Source organism: Phyllostomus discolor, chromosome 4, assembly GCF_004126475.2.
Source record: "Phyllostomus discolor isolate MPI-MPIP mPhyDis1 chromosome 4, mPhyDis1.pri.v3, whole genome shotgun sequence".
Taxonomy (NCBI): Eukaryota; Metazoa; Chordata; class Mammalia; order Chiroptera; family Phyllostomidae; genus Phyllostomus; species Phyllostomus discolor.
Window position 1 is genome coordinate 26141791 of NC_040906.2, and position 20548 is coordinate 26162338.

The 20548-nt window shown below is 40.1% G+C and overlaps 1 protein-coding gene and 1 pseudogene across 1 annotated transcript; one reads left to right on the forward strand and one right to left on the reverse strand.

Annotated features, from left to right (window-relative positions):
- The first annotated feature begins 1837 nt into the window (after positions 1-1837).
- LOC114494778 lies at positions 1838-2262 on the forward strand (annotated as a pseudogene).
- Positions 2263-4871: 2609 nt separating this feature from the next.
- Positions 4872-11232, reverse strand: CTLA4 (cytotoxic T-lymphocyte associated protein 4). Its single transcript, XM_028510338.2, has 4 exons — positions 10924-11232; positions 8043-8390; positions 7479-7588; positions 4872-6150 (listed from the first exon to the last, which is right to left on the reverse strand). The coding sequence occupies exons 1-4, from the start codon at positions 11030-11032 to the stop codon at positions 6046-6048; spliced, it is 672 nt and encodes a 223-aa protein (XP_028366139.1). The 5' UTR covers positions 11033-11232; the 3' UTR covers positions 4872-6045.
- Between the last annotated feature and the right edge of the window lie 9316 nt (positions 11233-20548).

Below are 20548 nucleotides of genomic sequence, written 5' to 3' on the forward strand. Positions count from 1 at the left end.
TGAATACCATCTGTGAGGACTCTGTGATTCCCTAAAGAACTGTGTTGAAAAGGATTCTGAGGTTCCTCCTAGGATCAGTGGTCTAGTGGTTAATCCCAGACCCAGTCTATGGCAGTGTCTCCAGGCAAGGTCTCAAGGAGAATGTAGTCTTCCTCATCTCATGAAGTTCATCTGGACTTTGACCTCAGTTTACTTACTCAGCATGCCAATTCTCCCAACACCCATTCAAACCTCCCCCAAAGATGAGATCCTATTCTCTGTACTCCCAAATATTTGAAGGAATCTTAATGTGAACCAGCTAACGTACCAGGACACCAATAGCCATCTGGCTCTGGGTATTTTCTACTGTATCATTTCTTGCTATAGCACCTGCCTGCCAGGTTAACCCTCCATTGGACAGTGATTCCTGTCTTAATGGAGCCTGAACCCATCACAAGTCTCACATGCTGTCTGCAGGAGTGCTGCCTGCCCACAGGAGCTGATCCTTCAATTAGGTCCATTTCTCCAGCCCCCTGCCCCACCCAACCCCCTGATTCTTTCCTTTCCCCACCAATTGATGTTGAGGATCCAGAAGGCCTGTCCCAAGCCAGTCTGCAATATCACCAAATAAAATGCACTCTCCCTGACTCTAAACCCAAGTCCACATATAGGAAGAGAAACCATGCTAATCCCTGTTTCTATCATGTTTTCCCGTGGAACACCAGGGCTAAGTGCTCCAGGAAACCCACAAAACAAATCTAATTCCTCTTTCATATGATAGCCCTTCACACCTTGGGCACAGCTATCATGCCCTCCATGAATCACCCTTTCAAGCACAAATTACAAGCACTGTAAATACTCAAATTGTCACAAGTGCAATTCATGCTGCTTAGCTCTGCACAGGCCTAAAGCACTCAGCAGTTCCTTTGCGATGCTCCCCGAAACTACTGCCCCAAATCAGCTTTCACCCCTGCACAGTGCCCACCCCCACGCCACACATACCTGCCTCCACTGCCACCCATCCAGAGTGGAACCATTGCCTTTAATACCCATTCCTAGGAGGGAAGATCGTTTTGTGTCTTGGCCCCAGATATTTCCACACCGTGACTTCTGGTAGAAATTATTTCTGTACAGTTACCTCCATCACAGTCTCAGCTGTTTGGCCTCCTGGTTCAGACCTGTGTTTCTCTTGGTCTTTGATGTTCTGTGTGGCATTGAGCCTTACTTAATAATTTTGTTCATAGAATGCTGGTCCACTTTATTTTTTTTTATTTGACATTGGGAGATCTTCAGGCCTCTGTCTTCTGCTTTTGTCCCTGGTTTTTTTTTTTTCCTCAAAAGGACTCATTTCTATTTTCCAGCACCTTTTAACCCCAACTGAAAGTCTCCCTTCTCTTTACCCCCACTTCCCAATCTCATCTTTTGCTCTAGGCTAATTATTTTTCTTTTACGGACTAGCCCCATCCCAAGGGTCACAGATATACATGCAAGGTAACTGCCATTGCCTTTCACTGGCCATGACTTTTTATTACCTCTAGCCTGTTTTGATCAGGGAATGACCCCATTTTCAGAGAACACACTACAGGTTATGTGAAAATCAAAGCTTGCTGCTGGCTGTATCAATGGTTTCCGTCTTCCCCATCTCTGCTGAGAAGCCATGTTGCCACACTGACTTGGGCACCATTGAGTGGGAAATAGCTACTGCTAACAGTGTGGACAGAAACCAATGGTCCACGTTTCCATGTCTTCTTCTTCCTGTTGTCTTCTTTCTCCAGTTACCACTCTCAACTGCTGGATGTAATCTCAGCATGAGCATCTTCAAAAAACCTTTCAAAATATTTGTCCAGCTCTCTTCCACATGGTTGCTGCTGCCATATCTCTAGGGATTGCCGAGAAATTCCAGCACATTTTATGAGTACTACACCAGTATCAATGGATGGCAGAAAATGGGCCTTGCCATCAGTGCAGTTAAGAGTGTGGTGTTGAGGAAAGCCGACATCAACCTCACCAAGAGGATAGGAGAGTTCACTGAGGATGAGGTGGAATACATGACCACCGTTATGCAGAATCCATGCCAGTACAAGATTCCAGTCTGGTACTTGAACAGACAGAAGGACATGAAGGATGGACAATATAGCCAGGTTCTGGGGTCTTCGTGTTCAAAGCCAGCACACCAAGTCCACAGGCCACTGGGGTCACACTATGGGTGTGGCCAAGAGGAAATGATCTGTAAGCCTTTTCTGTTAATAAATAGTTTATAAACTTAAAAATATTGTCCAAAGAGTATTTCCTTATTCTGACACCTATTTGCAACCCCCATGATACATGCTTTACTTCTCCAGCACTTTCCATTTTCCCTTTTTCCTTTGGCAGGTAGCTCCCAGAATTTAGACATGGTCATTTGAAAAGAACGTGGGCTTTGGAATTCAGCATCAGTTCTAACCCTAACTCTGCTACTTACCAACTGTGTGGCTTTGGGAGAGTAATAAAACCTCTCAGAACCTCAGTTTTCTCATCTATAAAATGAGGGTAAAGGCACTACCTCTTCTGCAGGGTTATTGTGAGACTTGCTTTAGCTAAGTACATCCATGAAATGTTAAAGACCTCACAAGTTGGTTTCTTTTCCCACTTCATTGAGAATAAGAAGCTCAAGAAACTGTATCCAAATGATGGCTCCTAAATAGGAAAGGAGTGCTAGGGAATGCTGGTCTTCATTCACAAATCCAAGCTTTCTCTCCTTAAAGTCCAGTCATAGTTAAAGATAACTTTGATGTACCACAAGCAAAAAAAAATGTTCACAGGAGACTAGAGACTATGTCTGAGTTGTAAATTAACTACAAAGAAGGAAATCAAGACTCATTTTCAAAAGATATGGAAAATATGCTAATATTTGGATGACTGCAAGATGGACTAAAATGTCAAGGTGAAGCAAGAAGAAAAAGGAAACAACCTAAGGAAAGTGCTGTACATGAGAAATTGTTTGCATTGCTTTCTAAAATTTGAAATCACCTCTGAAATGTATTTTCTACAATTTTTCCCAGGGACAGCCTTTTGTTGTTATTGTTTGTTGTTGTTTGAGTAGATTAAATCACTTTGTGTGACTAATGTGTTTTTATAACACTGTTGGTTGCTATGGTAACCTGACTGTGTAGGATAAAAAAAAAAGCATGCATCTTTTCCCTAGATTGTTATATGACTTCCAGCAGAATTTGGAATATTTCTCAGTGTACTGCAGGCAACACAGTGGTTGACTACTGCAGTGGTTGTTTTGTGTTTTCCTCTGCAGCATTCTGTTGCAAGATGGCTGAGGACAGGCTGAGTCACCTGAGATTCAGGGAGAGATAGAAAACATGGTGTCACCATCAGGCCAGAAACCATGGTAATGATCACATCGAGGCTTCATAGAGCATCTGGGATGGAGGTGGGAAGAAAAGCAGCCTGAAAAGAACAGCTCTTGGGCTGAAAGGTTCACCATGTTACCCACTGCGGAGCCCTGATGTGAAAATCAACAGAACTGGCCTCTCAGCATGGTTCAAATCCTTCCTCCTTCTGTGACCTGGGACAAGTTTCCTAATGTCTCTGAGCCTCATTTTCTTCTAAAATTATTTCCAAGATTGCTTCTCCAGTCCTAATTGTCTATGATGGTAGGATCCTGATCTAAGAAGTACTTTACTTTTTAAAGACTGAGACTGAGTAAAGAAGACAATGTTCAACTCAATGAATAGCTAATAGTAGAATTTCACAAAGTAGTAGAGAAAACATTAAGTTTATATAAAGTAGACCATCATCTAACGGTGTCTGAGAAATACTTGAGAAGTCCCTTATCTAAGGCCCTCACTGTCACTTAGATCAGGCATCAGTTATGGAAAAGAATTATCTCTCTAAATACATTTGGAAAGGTAGAAATGGCATCACACTATTCAGTGGAGCTCCTAAACTGTGTGTTTCTTAATGACTTCCGACCAAAGGCCAAGAGCGTCAGAGGTACAATCTTCAACATAGTAAGAGCTCATTCTAGGTAACTGCTATATCGTATACTGAAAGACCTATTCATTTTACTTAACAAATCTTTATGGAATGTTCATTATGTGCTGTCTTATTTGTTTATTAGCACTTTCTGGAAAAGAGAGAGAGAGAGCTATAGTGGACAAGGGAAGAGAGTTGCCTAAGCAGTGATTCTCAAAACTTGACGGGTACGAGAAGCACTGAGAGTCAATGCTGGGAGAGCAAACTCTTGGCTCCATTGCCCAAAAGATTCTGATTCAGTGCACATAAAGCCAAGCACTTGAATCAGCATTTTTAGCAAGTTGATTCAGTTACAGGTGGTCTTTGGCCACACTGAGAAACATTTCACAAGACAATAACAGGATGTGGAGGTCAAGAATGAGAAACCTTGTGTGGAAACCAAACAGGCTGAGGGCACAATTGGTTAACCAGGAACCACAGAGGGCTCAGTGGGCCAGGCCTGCCAGCTGATGGTAACACAGAGCCACAGGTATGTTTTCCTTGCATCTGTGAAACAGTCCATTTGGAAACTATGGAGGAAAGCTCTATTAGCCATGGAACAGATCTAAATGGCTGGAAGAGGCACGGTTCACAACACTGGAGTTGCTGTGGCAACTGCAATGTGTGACAGAGTTGAGCTGAGGAAGCTGTGGGAAAGAAAGAGGAGGTGAAGAACCTGTGCTAAATAGAGTGCTGTGTGATTTATCAAAGATTGCTCTGTCTATGGTAGCCACTTTATAACTCAAACAGCTGTGAAGAAATCAAAGGACAGAGACTAGTTCTTCCAAGAACGGCTTACAGGTCATGGGATGATAGACAGCTAACTCATGAAGCATTATTTGCCCTTTTGGATTTGTTCATTCTTTTCCCAGTATTCTAATATTGGAGAAGCCACCTAATGCTGAATGAATCAATCAAAAGCAAACTCAAACACAATACTCAAATACAAGGAAAATAACAACTTCAGAAAATGACCACCACAGATTTTATTTAATTAAAAATATTATACATGTTGTTGCATTTTCATGGAAAATATTGAGTTTAAAAACACCAACAGTGTTAGCTTTCAGAAACCTTAATGCACCCTGTTATGCTACCTGCTTCTTTTTTCTGTTTGTGGTGTTAACCATGTGTAAGGAATTGGCGTCCCATGTAACTAGAGCTTCCTTGAAGTTCACACCCATAGGACTGTGGGAATGAACCATTCTCTCCACAGTGGTGTTCTATCAAGTTAACTCGATTATCACTAACTTTGGTTTCCTTGCAAACCATTAAAAGGAGCTAGCGTAAAAGCCCAAAGCACATGTCAACACCAATTCAGCCCAACATGTCTACACGAATCTGCCATGACCTCATCCAGTTTCCAAGCCAGTTAGCAGGTGAGTTTATATTCTACCTGGTGTATTAGTGTCCTGAGCCCTTCACCCAACTTCCCCTGAACCCATGGTGGGAAGACACTGCCATATAGTGTTTATATTCAAACTATCAGCAAGTACACAAAAGCACATGTGGCCCCATGCACAATACTATCAAATAAAAAATACATATTGGTACAATACAACCCTTGGAATCACCGGCTAAAATATAGCCATGTGAGTATTTTTAAACTAGTCATTTGATTATACACTTGTTAAGAAAAGTAACACAGCATAAAAAATTTAACTTGAAAACATCATTTCAGCTACAAACTTCTCACGTGTAAATACAAGGTGTATACAATATCACCCTCACCCTTACTATCTTCCTTTGCTTTGCCAGAACTGTACCATCCCCTAACTTATTTCCTTGGTTCCACATCATAATGCTGCATCTGCATATTGCTCCCAAGTGATGTTTTTACTAAAATTGGATCTGATGTGACAGAAACTTCCTGGCTCTGTTTTTCTGCTCCTTTCCTTTAAACTGTAGTACACTTAATTTGGGTTCTGCATCCAGCTTTATGTCAAAGAGAGATTAGTCTCCCCCAAAGTACACAAACAAATGAAAATAACTGGATAGCAAAAAGATAGAATTGCCTCTGCTCTTAGAAATTAGAAAATGGTCTTTCTTCTTTATAGTCTCTCAATTGATGGGAATAAAATAAGGCTGAAATTGCTTTTCACATTCTGGCTCAGTTGGGGGCATTTTCACATAGACCCCTGTAGTAAGAGGGCTTCTTTTCTTTATCTGCCAAACACAAAAGAGAAACAGTAATTATTATTGAGAAGTATGGAAGCCACTTCTAACTATAATAGGACTCAACAACTATTGGGTCCTTCCCCTACTGAAAATTGAGTGTTCAAAACATACAGAATTATAAGTCCCAGGAGATTTTCTTGATTTTAGCTATTAAAATTCATTTTTGATAAATAATTCTGTGCTATAGATGTAAAATAGCAATCATTTCTCCTGACTGGAAGATAGAAGGAAGAGTCTTTGGGAAAGCTTCAGAAAAAAAAAAAAAAACACCCCAAATGCTTAATGGTAAATGACTAGATGTTGTCCTTGGAATGGATGAGGGTGATAATAAACTTTAGTTATCCTGTTTGAGAGCTGTATTTCTCATCTCCACTCCTCATATACTCTTTATCACTCTTTCTCGGTCCACATCAGTTCCCAGTTTTTATCACCTCCATAAATTGATGTCTGGCATACTAGTCAGCGTGGCAGTTTGTAGCAAATGAGATGGGAAGAAGCTACAGCAACAGAACAGGTTCTTGGGGTGGGGAGAAGGAAGCAGGGAGAAAGGAAGGCAGAGAGAGAAAGAGCACTGGGGTGGGAGAGAAGGAAGAGGCGGGGGAGAGGGAGGAAAGAGAGGAAGTTTACGATAAAACCAGCCTTAAGCAGAGTTAGCTGAAAAGGACTTTCAGAAGGAAATCTTAATAGGAGGCCAGATCCCATACCTCCTCCTCTTCCGCCAACAGCTGTAATAAGTGAAAACTGAGGTTCTCTTTAACTGGGTTGGAGGGGAGGTCAAAAGTTTCCAGTCAAGCCAACTGGGTACTTTCAGGGTAACAGGGAGCCCTGAACAGGTATTTTGTGGATAATTACAGTGTAGACAGGGAAGACACAAGTTGGGTAGCGCTGAGAGGTGGCTTCCTGGTGAAGTAGAGAGACATTAAGGGAGAGAATAAAATCTGCCCAGCTGCATGGTCTTCCCTAGTAGCATTTTGCCCAACCTAATCTTAAATTTCAGGGTTGTTAACCTAAGCACAATTGTCATGAAGAGAAAGAGCAAAACAGCTGCCCCATGTTGTTCAAACGGTTACTCAAACTGAAACCCTGGTCAGAAGCACACAAATATTCGATGTCAAACACATTCATCTAAAATACCAGTCATCCTGAAACCTCAAAGGCCAATGCCATGGGTTCTAGTGTGTTCTTTACCACTGTCCTTCCCCTTCCTCATTTATTGCTTCATCTCAAGAAAACTAAACTCAAAAGCGTCATCTGGTCACTTGTCATCACTAAAGGTATCCCCACTGAAAATGGTGCATTGTCAGCATCCCACTCACCATTTTGCTCAAAGAAACAGCTGTGATGAGGAAGCTGTAAAAAAACAACCCCGAACTAACTGCTGCAAGGATCCAGAGGAGGAAATCAGAATCAGGGCATGGTTCTGGATCTGCAACACAAAACAAAGCAGAGCCCCGCTGAGACACTCTAAACTTTAAGGCCCTACTTCCCCATTGATGAAAAATGAAGAAATTTGAGCTTCCAAGCCTTAATAATATTTCTAGCCCACAGGTAAGTCCTACTATTTGGTGCTACTTCCCCAGTAGTGTCATATCAAAGGCATGAGGGCAACCTTAATGATGGTTATCATTCCAGAGCAAGTTCCCCACACTGTCAATAGAAAAATTACCTTCTCCAACCCATTTTATTTTATAGTCAGAATGCTGTGTGAATTGCCACCCATACTTAAAAAAAATGGCTACCATGTGGTATGCCAGAGAACTCTTAAAGAGAATTTTCACAATCTTAAAGATGAACCACCTGACATTAAGGAGCAAAACTATTTTCATGCTAAGAAGACAGTAGTACAAAAGGTGTCAGTTTAGTGATATGACTTTGCTCACCAATGACATAAATCTGCGTTCCATTGCCCATGCCCACATAGTAGGGAGGTGGATACATGAGCTCCACCTTGCAAATGTAGAGCCCCGTGTCCATGGCCCTCAGCCCTTGGATGGTGAGGTTCACTTTGTTTCCACTGGAAGTACCAATGCAGGTGGAATCATCCAGGAAGGTCAACTCATTCTCCACGACGTACGTTGTGGCACAGACTTCAATCATCTGGCTGCCAACCTGCCGCAGCACTGTCACCCGGACCTCTTCGGCTTTTCCCAAAGACGCATACTCACACGCAAAGTTGGCAACACCCTGGCTGCTGGCCAGCACCACTGCAGGCTGGGCCACATGCATCCCTGCCATGGAAAAACCGAAGGAGGCTCAGTAACTCATGCTCACACACCATCAGGCCCCAGCAAAAATCAGAGAGGGTTTATCTTTGATGGGCATCCTCCAACATTACCTTTCAGTTTTCCTCTTCCCTTTAAACAAGTCCCTCACTCTCCCATCCCTTCCCTTCACCACCCATTACAGATTTCCCTCCACCTCTCAGCTATCTCCCAGCTACTCTCTATAAAGGTGTTTTCTTACTGGAAAATAGTTTCTTGAAGGCAGTTGGTTGTAGCAGAAAGATCATCGACGTGACACACAGAAGCCCTGACTCTACCATGAAATGTACGATTTGTCACTCTTGTCCTGTGGACTTCATTTTCTCTGACATGTAGGAAAAGGGGATTAAATCAGATAATATCAGGGTGCCTTCCAACTCTGGTATTCTAAGGTTATAATACAACTAAAGGAACTATAGTTCAGGAACTATGAGTAATAGAGGACACTTTGGAGGCTAAGGTACAGATTATTGACGTATATCTCAAAGCATATCTCAGAAACTTTTGCCCACATTTTCCTGGCCTTATACCTCCATTACCCACAAGTAGCTGCATGTTGGCTTATTGCGCCAGCCACCCCCTTCCCTGGCATTATTATCTTAGAGTGAGGGATGCTGCTAGATGAAGAAAGCCACAAAGCAGAGGGCACCGGGTCGTTTCCTCTCCAGGCTGAGGCATCCCTGCTGTTAACTTCTGTGGGCTTCCCCTGCCACTGCCACCACGTCTTCCGCTGCCCTCTCTCCTCACTTGAACACCCTCACAGGGTGTTCTTTTTCCCTCTAGTTTCTACAGAATAAGAGAGGTTAGTGTTCCATTCAAAAAAGGTTCACATCATCTAAAATATGGTGCCTTCATGCCAAATTATATTCCTTTACCTAACTCCTCTCCAGTCAATTATACAAGTGACACCCCAAATTTGGACTGAACCATGTCACTCATTCAGCTCAAACTTTTTGATGTCTACATAACACTTACTACAAAAACAAATAATGTAAATAACATTCAATATCCTTAATGATCCAATCCTAACCTATCAGTCTAGCCTGAGATTCCAGGACACCTCTCCTTATATATAAATTCCTCTATACTGAAGGTGCTAGTCCTTTTCCCTAGGAACCTGTACTTGACAACATCTGTCCTCAGATGAGACAACAGTAGGATAGCTGCCATTGCCATAGTTAATCCAGTAGCCCCGGTTAGACAATAATCTCCTTCTTCAATCTTCATCTGTGTCTATCAGAGACGCCCTCTGAACATCCTCTGCATTGCTATAACTTGATTACAGTACTTAATCAAGTTCTGCCCTGTATTAAGCCTTTTTGTCCACTAATAATGCCTCCTCTAGTGTATGCCTTTGGCTGATAAACACTTGGGAGCAGCCATTATATCTTTCACAAACTGACACTCAAAAATCATTATTGTGTTGACTTGAAGCTTAACGAAGACCAAGTTTCCTGCCCCACCCCAGACAAGCTCCCAATTATCTCTACTAAATCTGGTCATGTTCAGTTTCCCAGTATTCACCATAGGAGGATTTATAGGTTGAGTTAAATGCCTTAAAAAGGAAATTGGAGTACTTCTAAGACTATTTAATTTTTAATGTTCAAAACATGTGAAATAATAAAAGGTATATGAATATTTCTTATCAGTAAAAATTAAATCATTAAACATCTTTTGACTTTATACAAACTATATGATTTCTTAGCAAGAAGTTCAAGAGAGAGAGAAGTTTGAAATTCAGTGGGAATGCTTATCACTTTACACTATGTAACAAACCTGGTATCAGCATCTAAAGAGGTTTATTTTACCTGAAAACTGGAGAATCCACAGATAGATCAGGCAGCAATTAAGTATCTTATGCCAGACTTATGACTTTCTTTCTTCCTTTTCTTTGTTTTACAATTTCAGACTGCTTTCATTTTTTAAATAATTAGCTAACTAGTTTATAGAGTCGGTTAAGAAGATCTTAAAATTTTGAATGGAGTAAAGACTTAAATGTTAAACAAGCTGGCTAATTAGTTTATAAAATTGAATTGGAGGACCTTAAAACCTTGAATTGGACAGAGAAGAGACTTTCCATGATTTGCTTCAATTAATGTCTTTTTAAAAAGAAAAACCTTGAACTTGCCCTGATTCCAAGCTGAAATGTATTCAGAACTGAATATATCTTTTCTCTCTTAAGTTCCCTAACTTTACAGCATTTTCTTTCAGTCATATAGAAGTGTCTAAAATTGCCTGTGTCTCCCAAACCAACTCAGATGTATTCATTAAGCCTCTACTCAACGCCTGACACTCTGCTATGAATTGTATCTCTGCTTATTTGCTGCTGCCAGCCGTGCCCTGCCTGCCTAGGGAAACAAAGCTCTCCAAGCCTGGAGATTGGAGTTTTACCTTTAGCTTCTGGCTTTGCTAGAAATCACTGCCCTTGACTGCTGAAAGAAATGAAACCCAGGTGGGAGAAACACCTCCTCCACCTTCATGTTCCAAAAGCCTCACTTACCTCTGGAGAAGACAGGGATGAAAAGGAGAGAAAACAGGGCAGTGCAGGGCCAGGTCCTACAAGGCAGGTCCAGCCGAGCCTCATGCCTCCGGAATCCAAAGCAAGCCATGGCGTTATGGAAGCAGTGTTCAGGTCTTCAGGAAGCAGAGTGAAACCTTTCAAGATCCTGAAGCTTTGAAATGTGTTTGAACCCACACAGAATCAAGGACTTTATATAGCTGGCTTTTATCCCAGCTATATACACTCAGTACATGTAGAAGGCACCTGAATAGAAAGCCTTTTTGTTTTGGTTTTACGAGAAAGGAAGCCGTGGGTTTAGCTGTTACGTCGAAATGATAACCTCAAACACTCAAACTAAAACTGAACAAAACAAGACCAATCCAAGAATGGAAAATGAACTCAATTTGAAACTGAAGCCTTTTCTGCATTTTGAGGATAACTAAGTGGAGACTTGGAAAATTTCCTGGAGTGCAGGAGCCCCCCTAAATCCCAACTTTATCCAATTGTCTAGGCATCTTTTAGCATTCTGTGCATTTCATTGACACCCCCAAACCACTAAGCTGCTGGCTCTGTGAGTCCTTGAACTAATGATGGAATTAATCTGTAGACATAATTAGTAAAAGCTCTGCATTCTACCTGTGAGGCACCATCCCTGGCATACTTTACAAATAAGAGTTTTAATTTCTCCAAGCTCCACTTAACATTTCTCTGGAAGAAAATACCAAAATCACAAAACATGAACTGATCTGCCTCTGGTTTTACAGATTAGGAAAGAATTCAGGTGCTCTTGAAAACCTTAACAAAGAGAAAGTCGAGTTTGGAGAAGATCCAAAAACTATCAACCAAAATTTTCTAAGAGATTCAAACCTTTCATAAGAGGATAAACATTGTTTTAATAGTACTTTTTCAAGCAGAAAATCAAAAAACTAAGGTTAAATATGACTGAAGTTCTTACATTTATGAAAATTTTAGACAGGGCAAATGTTCATCATATAAGAGAATACTAAGCACTGAGGACCATTCTTTAACACTGGAGAGTTTTCACATATTTCAATGATGAAATAGTATTTATTGAGAACCCATGGTATTCCAGGCATTGTGTGGACTTAAGACAAAAACAGAGATAATGCTTTAAGACTTCTAGAAGGCTGGCATGCTAACAGACAGTTACAACATGGAATACAGTGTTTGCCTGCCCCGGTGCTCCACGACTTCCTGTTGTCCATGCACCTCAGCACAGTGGAGGAGGCTCTATCAAACATGCCCCAAATGCCTTTCTTTGTAGCCTGTCTTCCAGCACTCCCTTGCATGGCTCCTTCTTCTGTTTGTCATTTCTCCAACACACCTCTTTCAGGTCTAATCACTGCCTTTTTTTCCTCCTATTATCTTGTGTTATCCTCCTTCTCATCTTCCATAACTTAACCAACATTATCAGCTCCTCCAAAAAACCTCCCCTGACCTGCCTTTTTTTCTATATTCCCTTATCACCTTATATAAGCCTTCAAGCCCCAGCTGAAATGCCAGGAGGCAATAACAACCTTATGGGAACTCATTAAGGGCTAGATCGCAGACTGGGCACTGGACAAAAAAAAAAGTGGAAAATGTATATTCCTGCCTTTCTGGGGAACCCACAGTGCAGGAGAGGAAGACAGGTAACCCCATGACTAGGAAAGAGTAAAACTGAAGTATTGTACAAGCTGTAGAGGAGCCATTGGATCAGTCTGTGGAGGCCAGAAAGGGTTTCTTGGAGAAAGTAAAACCTGAGCTTATCATGAAAGACAGTGGCAAGGGATGGGTATTCAGGCAGAAAGAACAGCATGCGCTAAGGTTGAGAATAGCATAAAGCATTTATTATGGTCAGTGGAAAAGACCAGTGAGGGGAACAGCCATAGGTGAAAGCTGATGTTTTTAGGAGTGAGGGCCAATGAACCATAAGGAGCAAATTGGCATAAGTGAATTCACATTTTGGGGAAATTTCCTCTCACATAGGAAGAAAGCTGGGGAGGGTGGGTTCAGAGAGGAATAAGATGTAACTGGGGAAACCAGGAGGGAGACTATTGAAATACTCCAGGCAATAAGGACTCGGCAAACTTTTTCTGTAAAGGGCCAGAGAGTAAATACATTAGGCTTTGCAGGCCCTGTGATCTGTTCTCACTCCCTAACCCTGCTTTTGTAGGGTGAAGGCAGCTACAGAACATACATAAATGAATGAGTATGGTTGTATTTAAAAAATTATTTATGAGGTCAATTATACTTCAATTTAAAAAAAAACATAACTTATACAAACAGGTGGAGGCTGGATTTGGCCTGTGGGCCACGGTCTGCCAACTCATGGTCCAAACTAAGGTGATGACAGCAGTGGCAACAAGGTCCATAATCAACAAGCAGTGAGTGGATGGAGGAATTTAGGATGACACTGGATTTATGGCTTGGGAGGTGCTGTGGCCTTGGGTGTTGCTCCTAGGAATTGTTCAAGTATTCGTCTAGTTTTATCTCATTCAAGTCTCGAAACTACTCTACAAGACAGGAATTGTTGTTTTTCTTAATTTATAAAGGAGGAAACCAAGGCACTGAGAGTCCATAAGACTTAGAAAATCCTCCATAGTCAATGGCAGAGCCAGGATTTGAAGTCAGCAAAGATGTTAATTGCTAAGCAAAGACTTTAAAGTCAAGAGAAGTGAATTTGAATCCTAGCATAAGTGAATTTGAATTGCTAGCTGTTGATCTAGGCTGAGAATCCAATGTCCTCCAGAAAATGGTGCCTCCTTCTCAAGGCTATTGCAAGGACTAAATGAGATAATGCATGTAACATGCATAAGAGACACATTACGGCACCTGGCCACTCAATAAATAGGAGTCCTTTTTATTATAGAGTCACTGAGAAAACAGAGGTGCAATTTACTGGACTAGAGAACATAACAAGAATAGACTGAAGGTGATGAGTACAATTTGGCCACTCAAGTTTAAGGTATCCATAAATGATATGGTGAAGTGACACAAAAGCAGTTGCCAATATGTATCTGGAGCACAGGATATAAATCTGACCTAAAGACACTCGTTTAGGCAACCATAAAGCCACTGATGAAAATTTCACAAGGCCAAGGCACATAATGAGCACTCTATAAACATTTCATAAATGAAGGGATAAATGAATAAAAAACCATTTAATATAAAAAGAAATGAGGGTTATAACAGGACCTTTCAAAAAAGTCTTACGAGGTCCCCTAATTATACTTTTATGAAACTATATCTGCCATAGCAAGAAAATTCAATGGTTATAAAAGCCACCAGGTGAAAGAATGTTGGTAAAAAAGACATATTCATACATATTATCCCATAGATTATGTGGTAATTACAAAGGGGAAAGGTAATGGATAAATCTAACAGCTACTGCCTTAACCAAGTAATCAAAGTGAAGATCACCCATGGTTAGACATTCTGACATCATGTGCCTCCAGGTGCACTGAGAAGGAAACACAGTGTGATTGCCAAAGTTGTTCAAATTAAACCTAATCATGAAAAAATAATTAGACAAATCCAAATTGGGATCTTTTTGCAAATTTTTAAAAAATGACCATCAAAACTGGACTTTGATTCCTTGAAAATGTTAATATTATGAAAGGTTAAAAAACCTTGAAAAACTTTTTTAGTTTAAAAGAGATTAAGGAGACATGACAACAAAATCCTATGTGTGATCCTTGACTGAGAAAAAATAAAACAACTGCAAAGCACGTTATTGAGACACTTGGGGAAATTTGAATTAGATGATAATTGATAATAACATTGTGTTAATGTTAAATTTGTTGAGTATGATCATTGTATTGGAGTTATATAGAGGGACATGGTTTTTTTTAGGTGATATTTACTTAAGTATTTATGAATGAAGTCTCAGGGTGTTGGCAAATAACTCTCAAATGGTTAAGCAAAAATATGTATATATATATATATATATATATGTTAGCAGAGAGAAATAGTAATATGATGATAACAATTGGTGAATCTAGGTGAAGCTTATAACTGTGAGTTCGTGGTACTGTTCTTACAAATTCTTTGTAAAACTGAAGTTTTTCAAAAGAGAAAGTGGAAAGTAAAAATTGTAAGGCCACTATTAACATAACAGGCATTGATAAACTGAAATTTAGAGGAAGGAAGTGACTTGCTCAAAGTTATTCTTCATTCTCCTTTTTCACATCCGTTCTCCACCTGGGAGACAGACCCTGGCAGGTTGGCTTTGGGGAGGGATCAGCTGATAGGAGGCACCAGAATGCACAAGGATGGAGGTCAGGGTATTTCTTCCCTGCTCTCTCCCAAATTCAGAGACAGGGCCCTGTCTCTGGCAGTAACAGAAACTGTGCACAATGATAGCTCTTGTCAGGTAGCTCTGAACCCCCTTCTATGATGCCAGTCCTCATCAGTTGTTCCTCTGACCCTTTCAGTCCTGGGAATGGCATCAGCTTCCACCATTGCTGACACCTGACTGCACTAACATTTTCTGCCCCTTACCCTCTTTAACATCTCTCAAAATAGAGTCCTTTCACTGAGTCTCTTATTTGAACTCTATGTGTCTTGTAGAGTCCCTGATTGATCCAGACATGTGTACAACTGGTAAATGGCAAAAACCAAATTTATTTTTTTTTATTTTAATCATTGTTCAAGTACAGTTTTCTCCCCCCTACTCCCATTCCAGCCCACCCACCCAACCCTCCCCCCTTCCCCCCATTACCCCCCACCCCTAGTTTTTGTCCATGTGTCCTCCAAATTTGTTCCTGTAATCCCTACCCATTCCCCCCTGAAATTCCCCCTTCTCTCCCCTCTGGCCACTGTCAGACTATCCCCTATTTTAGTGTCTTTGAAAAACCAAATTTAACTCCTGGTCTCATTCCCACCCAGTACTTATTTTTTCCCTATTACCTCATGTGCAATAACATGTTATATCATACTGGAGTATTGATTACAGTCAGTTGTGTGAAATTCTGTCTCCCCTGTTTTAGATTTTATTTTCATGACACACCTTCACCTCACACATAGCACTTAACTAGGTCTCCATTCTTTTTATTTTTCTTGCATCTCCCTTGCAGCTCTGGGGAAAGTGCTAGTAAGTAAGGATTTGATGAGAGGACAGAGAGACACTAGAGAGCCCAGCATAGTGGTGAAGAATATTACTGGGGTCAGACAGACATGAGTTCAAGTCCTGGATCTACTGCTTACTAGATGTGTGCTCTGGGATGAGGTTTTTGAACTTCTCTTATCCTCAGTTTCCTCATCTGTAAAATATGGCTATGGTAACTATTTTATAGGGTTATTGTAATGATTCAGTGAGACTATACCAATAAAATTTTGAAAACTATGCCTAGAATATAGTATGTTCTCTGTAAAGTGTTAGCTTATATAATAAATACAGGGGAAAAAAACTATGGGTTTCAAACTTCAACCATTATACAAACCCTTCTTTTTCATTGTGTTGTCTAATGAGTGGATGGTATGTTACACTAAATATCAGGTGCTAAGTATTTGAATACTCACATGCTTATTGAATTTCTACCGTGTCAGTGTCTCCAAATACCTTATTATATCTCCAGATAGTTCATTGTTTGCCTACTAATTGAGTCTAAAAACTCACAGCTCTAGGCAATATCTAAGAATTACATATTGGGATCTCCCAATTATTCAGTGGTTAAATCTTCAAATATATGAGGGCACCATGTCCTTGAATATTTTCATTTCAGAGTAGGAAGGGAAAAGTCAATTTTTACTTTTACTGCTCCGATTTAAAAAAAAAAAAAGACTGGTGGTAAAAGAAATGAAAATAATTAGCTAAAATTAGGGCTTGGGGATTCACTGTGATTTCATTTTCTTATCTTCCTATATCCTACTAGGTTGAGTAAACCCCAGATTGGTTTTGTAGTACTTTTAGTGGTTTCTGGATTTGAAAGATCCCTCAAGATTTGCATAACTCACAGTGATGCCTACAGTGCAATGTCTTCAGAATTCCAGATGTGATTTGGTTTGAGCAGGGTAGCTGGTTGTTTTACTCAATTGTAAAACTTCTCCAAGTTTGTAAAACTCATTCCGAGTTTAATTAAACTATTCAGTTTCTTTAAGCTTTTTTCTTCTCAAATGTCATCATATTATCCTTTCCTCAACTAGTACACCCAAAAAACCAAACTTTTGTTGAAAGATTTGCACCTGGCATTGACTATGGTACATACTTCAAAACATCCTTTGCTTGATGGTTTCAGATGTAATGGGAAGAATGAAAAGTCTAATATTTGCATAGTGTGCAGTTTCAGGACATCCCATTACGTTGAGCCTATAATCATGCCTAATTAAGGTTATATACTCTGTGTTTTTGTGCTAATTAGTTCATCATAGTACAACTCCTTTCAAAACTGACTTCAAAGGAAAAAGAAAATCATCTACCAAATTAAGTGATTGCTGAAGAAAGATCTATCAATCATCTCACTTCAAAGAGAGTTAAAGAGAAAGGAAATGATATGCAAAGTGACTGGAAAGAAATTTTAGCTTCATTACCATTAAGGGGTGAAAATATGGGCTGGGCAAGGACATACTTAAATGTGGTAGATGAATTTTCAGTCCCTAGGAAACTGTAATCTACATGGTAAAGTTAGGTAAAAATGAATGCTTTTGAGCTGTGGACTTTCTGACAGTTCCTTAGTGGGGAACTAGAGTAGGCTCCTCCTGCCTTTTCAGCCTGCCTTGTCCCCTGCTGGGGGTTAAAATGGAAAGGTTGTCAGGAAAACCGAGTTTTATTCATTGATCTGGATGACAAAATGAAATGCAGAGGTGACTTCAGTTGAGGGTTAGTCCTCACCTGTCAGAGAGTCACTTATGTAGAGATGAAAACAAATAGTATTTTTTGAATAAAGAAATGACAAAGTCAACCTTGGTCACAAAGCAATTTGTAGGATGATCTATCCTGTAATTGCCAAGCTCCTTACTTTATCTAATAAACCCTTTAGGATATTTTATCTCCATTTATGGATAATAGTTTCTTATTATATTGCTGGTTTTAGCCATTGTCATCTCTGATTATCTCTCCAATCTCCTAAGCTTCTCATACCTAAAAGTAAGATTAAAGTTGGATTGTGTGCCCTGGCTGGTGTGGCTCAGTGGATTGAACCAAAGAATTGCAGGTTTGATTCCTGGTCAGGGCACATTCCTGGGTTGTGGACCAGGTCCCCAGTAGGGGGCACACAAGAGGCAGCCACACACTGATGTTTCTCTCCCTCTCTTTCTCTCTCCCTTCCCTCTCCATAAAAATAAATAAATAAAATGTTTTTTTTTTTTTTAAAGTTGGATTGTGTTTTATTCTTAATCCTTCACCCCTGTTGCAGCACAGCCAGCCATGAATAAATTTAGGTAAGTGAATTTATCAAAAGCCAAGAATAGATGTTTTAAAAATAGGTAAGCCCTTTATTTTACTGATTGGAAAACTGATACTGAGAAGTTTGACTTTCCTAGGGTCACACATTTAGATTTTAGTCTTCCACATTTAGATATTACACATTATCAAGAAGAAATGGACAGAAAAGAAAGGGTAAATAACCCATTACTTGACTTGTGATGCACCCCAGCTCATGTCACCTGAATGGCACACTCAGAGTGTACCTGGTTCCCATTTAGAATAAGCCGAGACTGCTCAGTGCAATCTCCGTTTCACAAAGAAATAGGATACTTCAAGCCCTGGCTGGCGTAGCTCAGTGGATTGAGAACCAAATCCACTCAGTGGGCTTCGAACCAAAGTGTTGCAGGTTCGATTCCCAGTCAGGGTACATGCCTGGGTTGCAGGCCATGACCCCCAACAACCGCACATTGATGCTTCTCTCTCTCTCTCTCTCCCTCTACTCCCTCTCTAAAAATAAATAAATAAAATCTTTTTAAAAAAGAAAGAAATACGATACTTCACAGACCATTAATGTTTTCTTACACTAGGATAAAGAAGAGGAAACCTTGGAGAATGACAAAAAAAATTTTTAATAACCCATTCACCGGACACACAAAAGAAAGTTGTTAGCTCTCTGTAAGGAGTGACATTGAAAATGGCAAACATTTGATGGAACCCATGCCTCCCATGATATTTTCAACTGGCATAATCTCAGCCTCAAGCACTTATTTCAGGTTCTTGGTTAGAGACAATCACTGTTTTCATATTTTGAGCTGTATTATTTCAAGCTCTGCTGCTACTGCAGCATTCGAGTGATTTCAGGCCATGACCCTCTTCACACCTCCAGTTCACAAGAAACTGTTACGTTCACACCCTACGCATGGAAAAGCAGCAGTCTACTCCTTTGTAGTGTTAGCAATAGCAGTTGTGATAGAGAATAAAGGTGTGTTAGAGGAGGAACACTGTGTTTGCACAGCCTGTTGCAAGCATTAAATCCTACAGCTAGAAGAAACGTTAGTGAGTTCTGCTCTGCCCCTCAATGGATGAGGAAACAAAGGCCCAAGGAGGTGGAATGAGCTACCCAAAATTACATGCACAGACTGTTGGCAGAGAACCAAGATCAGAGCCCAAATATCCTTAACTCAACTTTAATCCTATCCTCACTATGCACTTACCACCATTTTTTATCTTCCCAAGACAAGTTCAAATAACATGGATTCTGGTGCTGTTTTCCTGCTAGTTTGCAACTTGAAACCAGGAACTACCAAGCAGTGTTTTAGGTCTTGGGGACCACAAACACAAATCTGCAAATTGGATTTTATTTAAGTAAAAGAAAGTATTATGGTCTCATAGCAGCACTAATCACAACAGCCAAAATATGGAAACAACCCAAGTGTCTACCAACTGTTGAACGGATAAACAAAATATGGTCTATCGATACAATGGAATGTTATTCAGCCATAAAAAGGAATGAAGTACTAATGCATGATATAACATGGATGAACATTGAAAATATGTTTCACAAAAGAAGCAAGACACAAAAGGTTATATGATTCCATTTATGTTAAATGTCCAGAATAGGCAATTCTATAGAGACAGAAAGCAGATCATTAATTACCCAGAACTGGGAAGAGAAAGGGATTGATGGGTACAGGATTTCTTATGGGGTGGTGAAAATGTTCTTGAACTAAATAGAGGCAATGTTTACACAACATAGTGAATGTGCTAATTGCCACTGAATTGTACATTTTTAAATGTTTAAAATAGTGAATCTTTATATTAGATGTGCCTTAGCACACAGACACAGAATATATGGTTATGCTGATAGATTCAGTGGGCATCCACCATCTTAAAAAGTATACCATTGGTCTTACAGTGTGTGTTGATCGTACTTTTTGTTCTTCTCTAAATGTAATCTAGACAAAATGTGTAGCCAAATTCACTTCTTTTTAAGTATGAAAAGAATGAACTGGTAAACATATCCTTAATGTCTGAAGAAGAGAGAAAGATTCTGGTTATTTCTCATCATCTACAATTCTGAACACACATCACACTGAACCATCACCAGCCAGAATCTGAGATATGGATCATTTGGCTGTGCCCTCCCTTAGGAACAGATTTCTAACAGGTTACTCAGTTGTAGAGTAACTAAATGAGATGGAGGGAGGCCATGTCAGGAAACTTAGGCTCAGTGAACTTTATTATTCAATCACACTTTAG

Bases quoted from the DNA above. Each gene is read 5' to 3' on its own strand.
- CTLA4 (XM_028510338.2), bottom strand. From the start codon at position 11,032: ATGGCTTGCTTTGGATTCCGGAGGCATGAGGCTCGGCTGGACCTGCCT. The intron at 8,391-10,923 runs GTAAGTGAGGCT...TTTCCATGGCAG, and splicing joins CATCCCTGTCTTCTCCAGAG to GGATGCATGTGGCCCAGCCT. The intron at 6,151-7,478 runs GTGAGTGGGATG...TGTGTTTGGCAG, and splicing joins CTGTTTCTTTGAGCAAAATG to ATAAAGAAAAGAAGCCCTCT.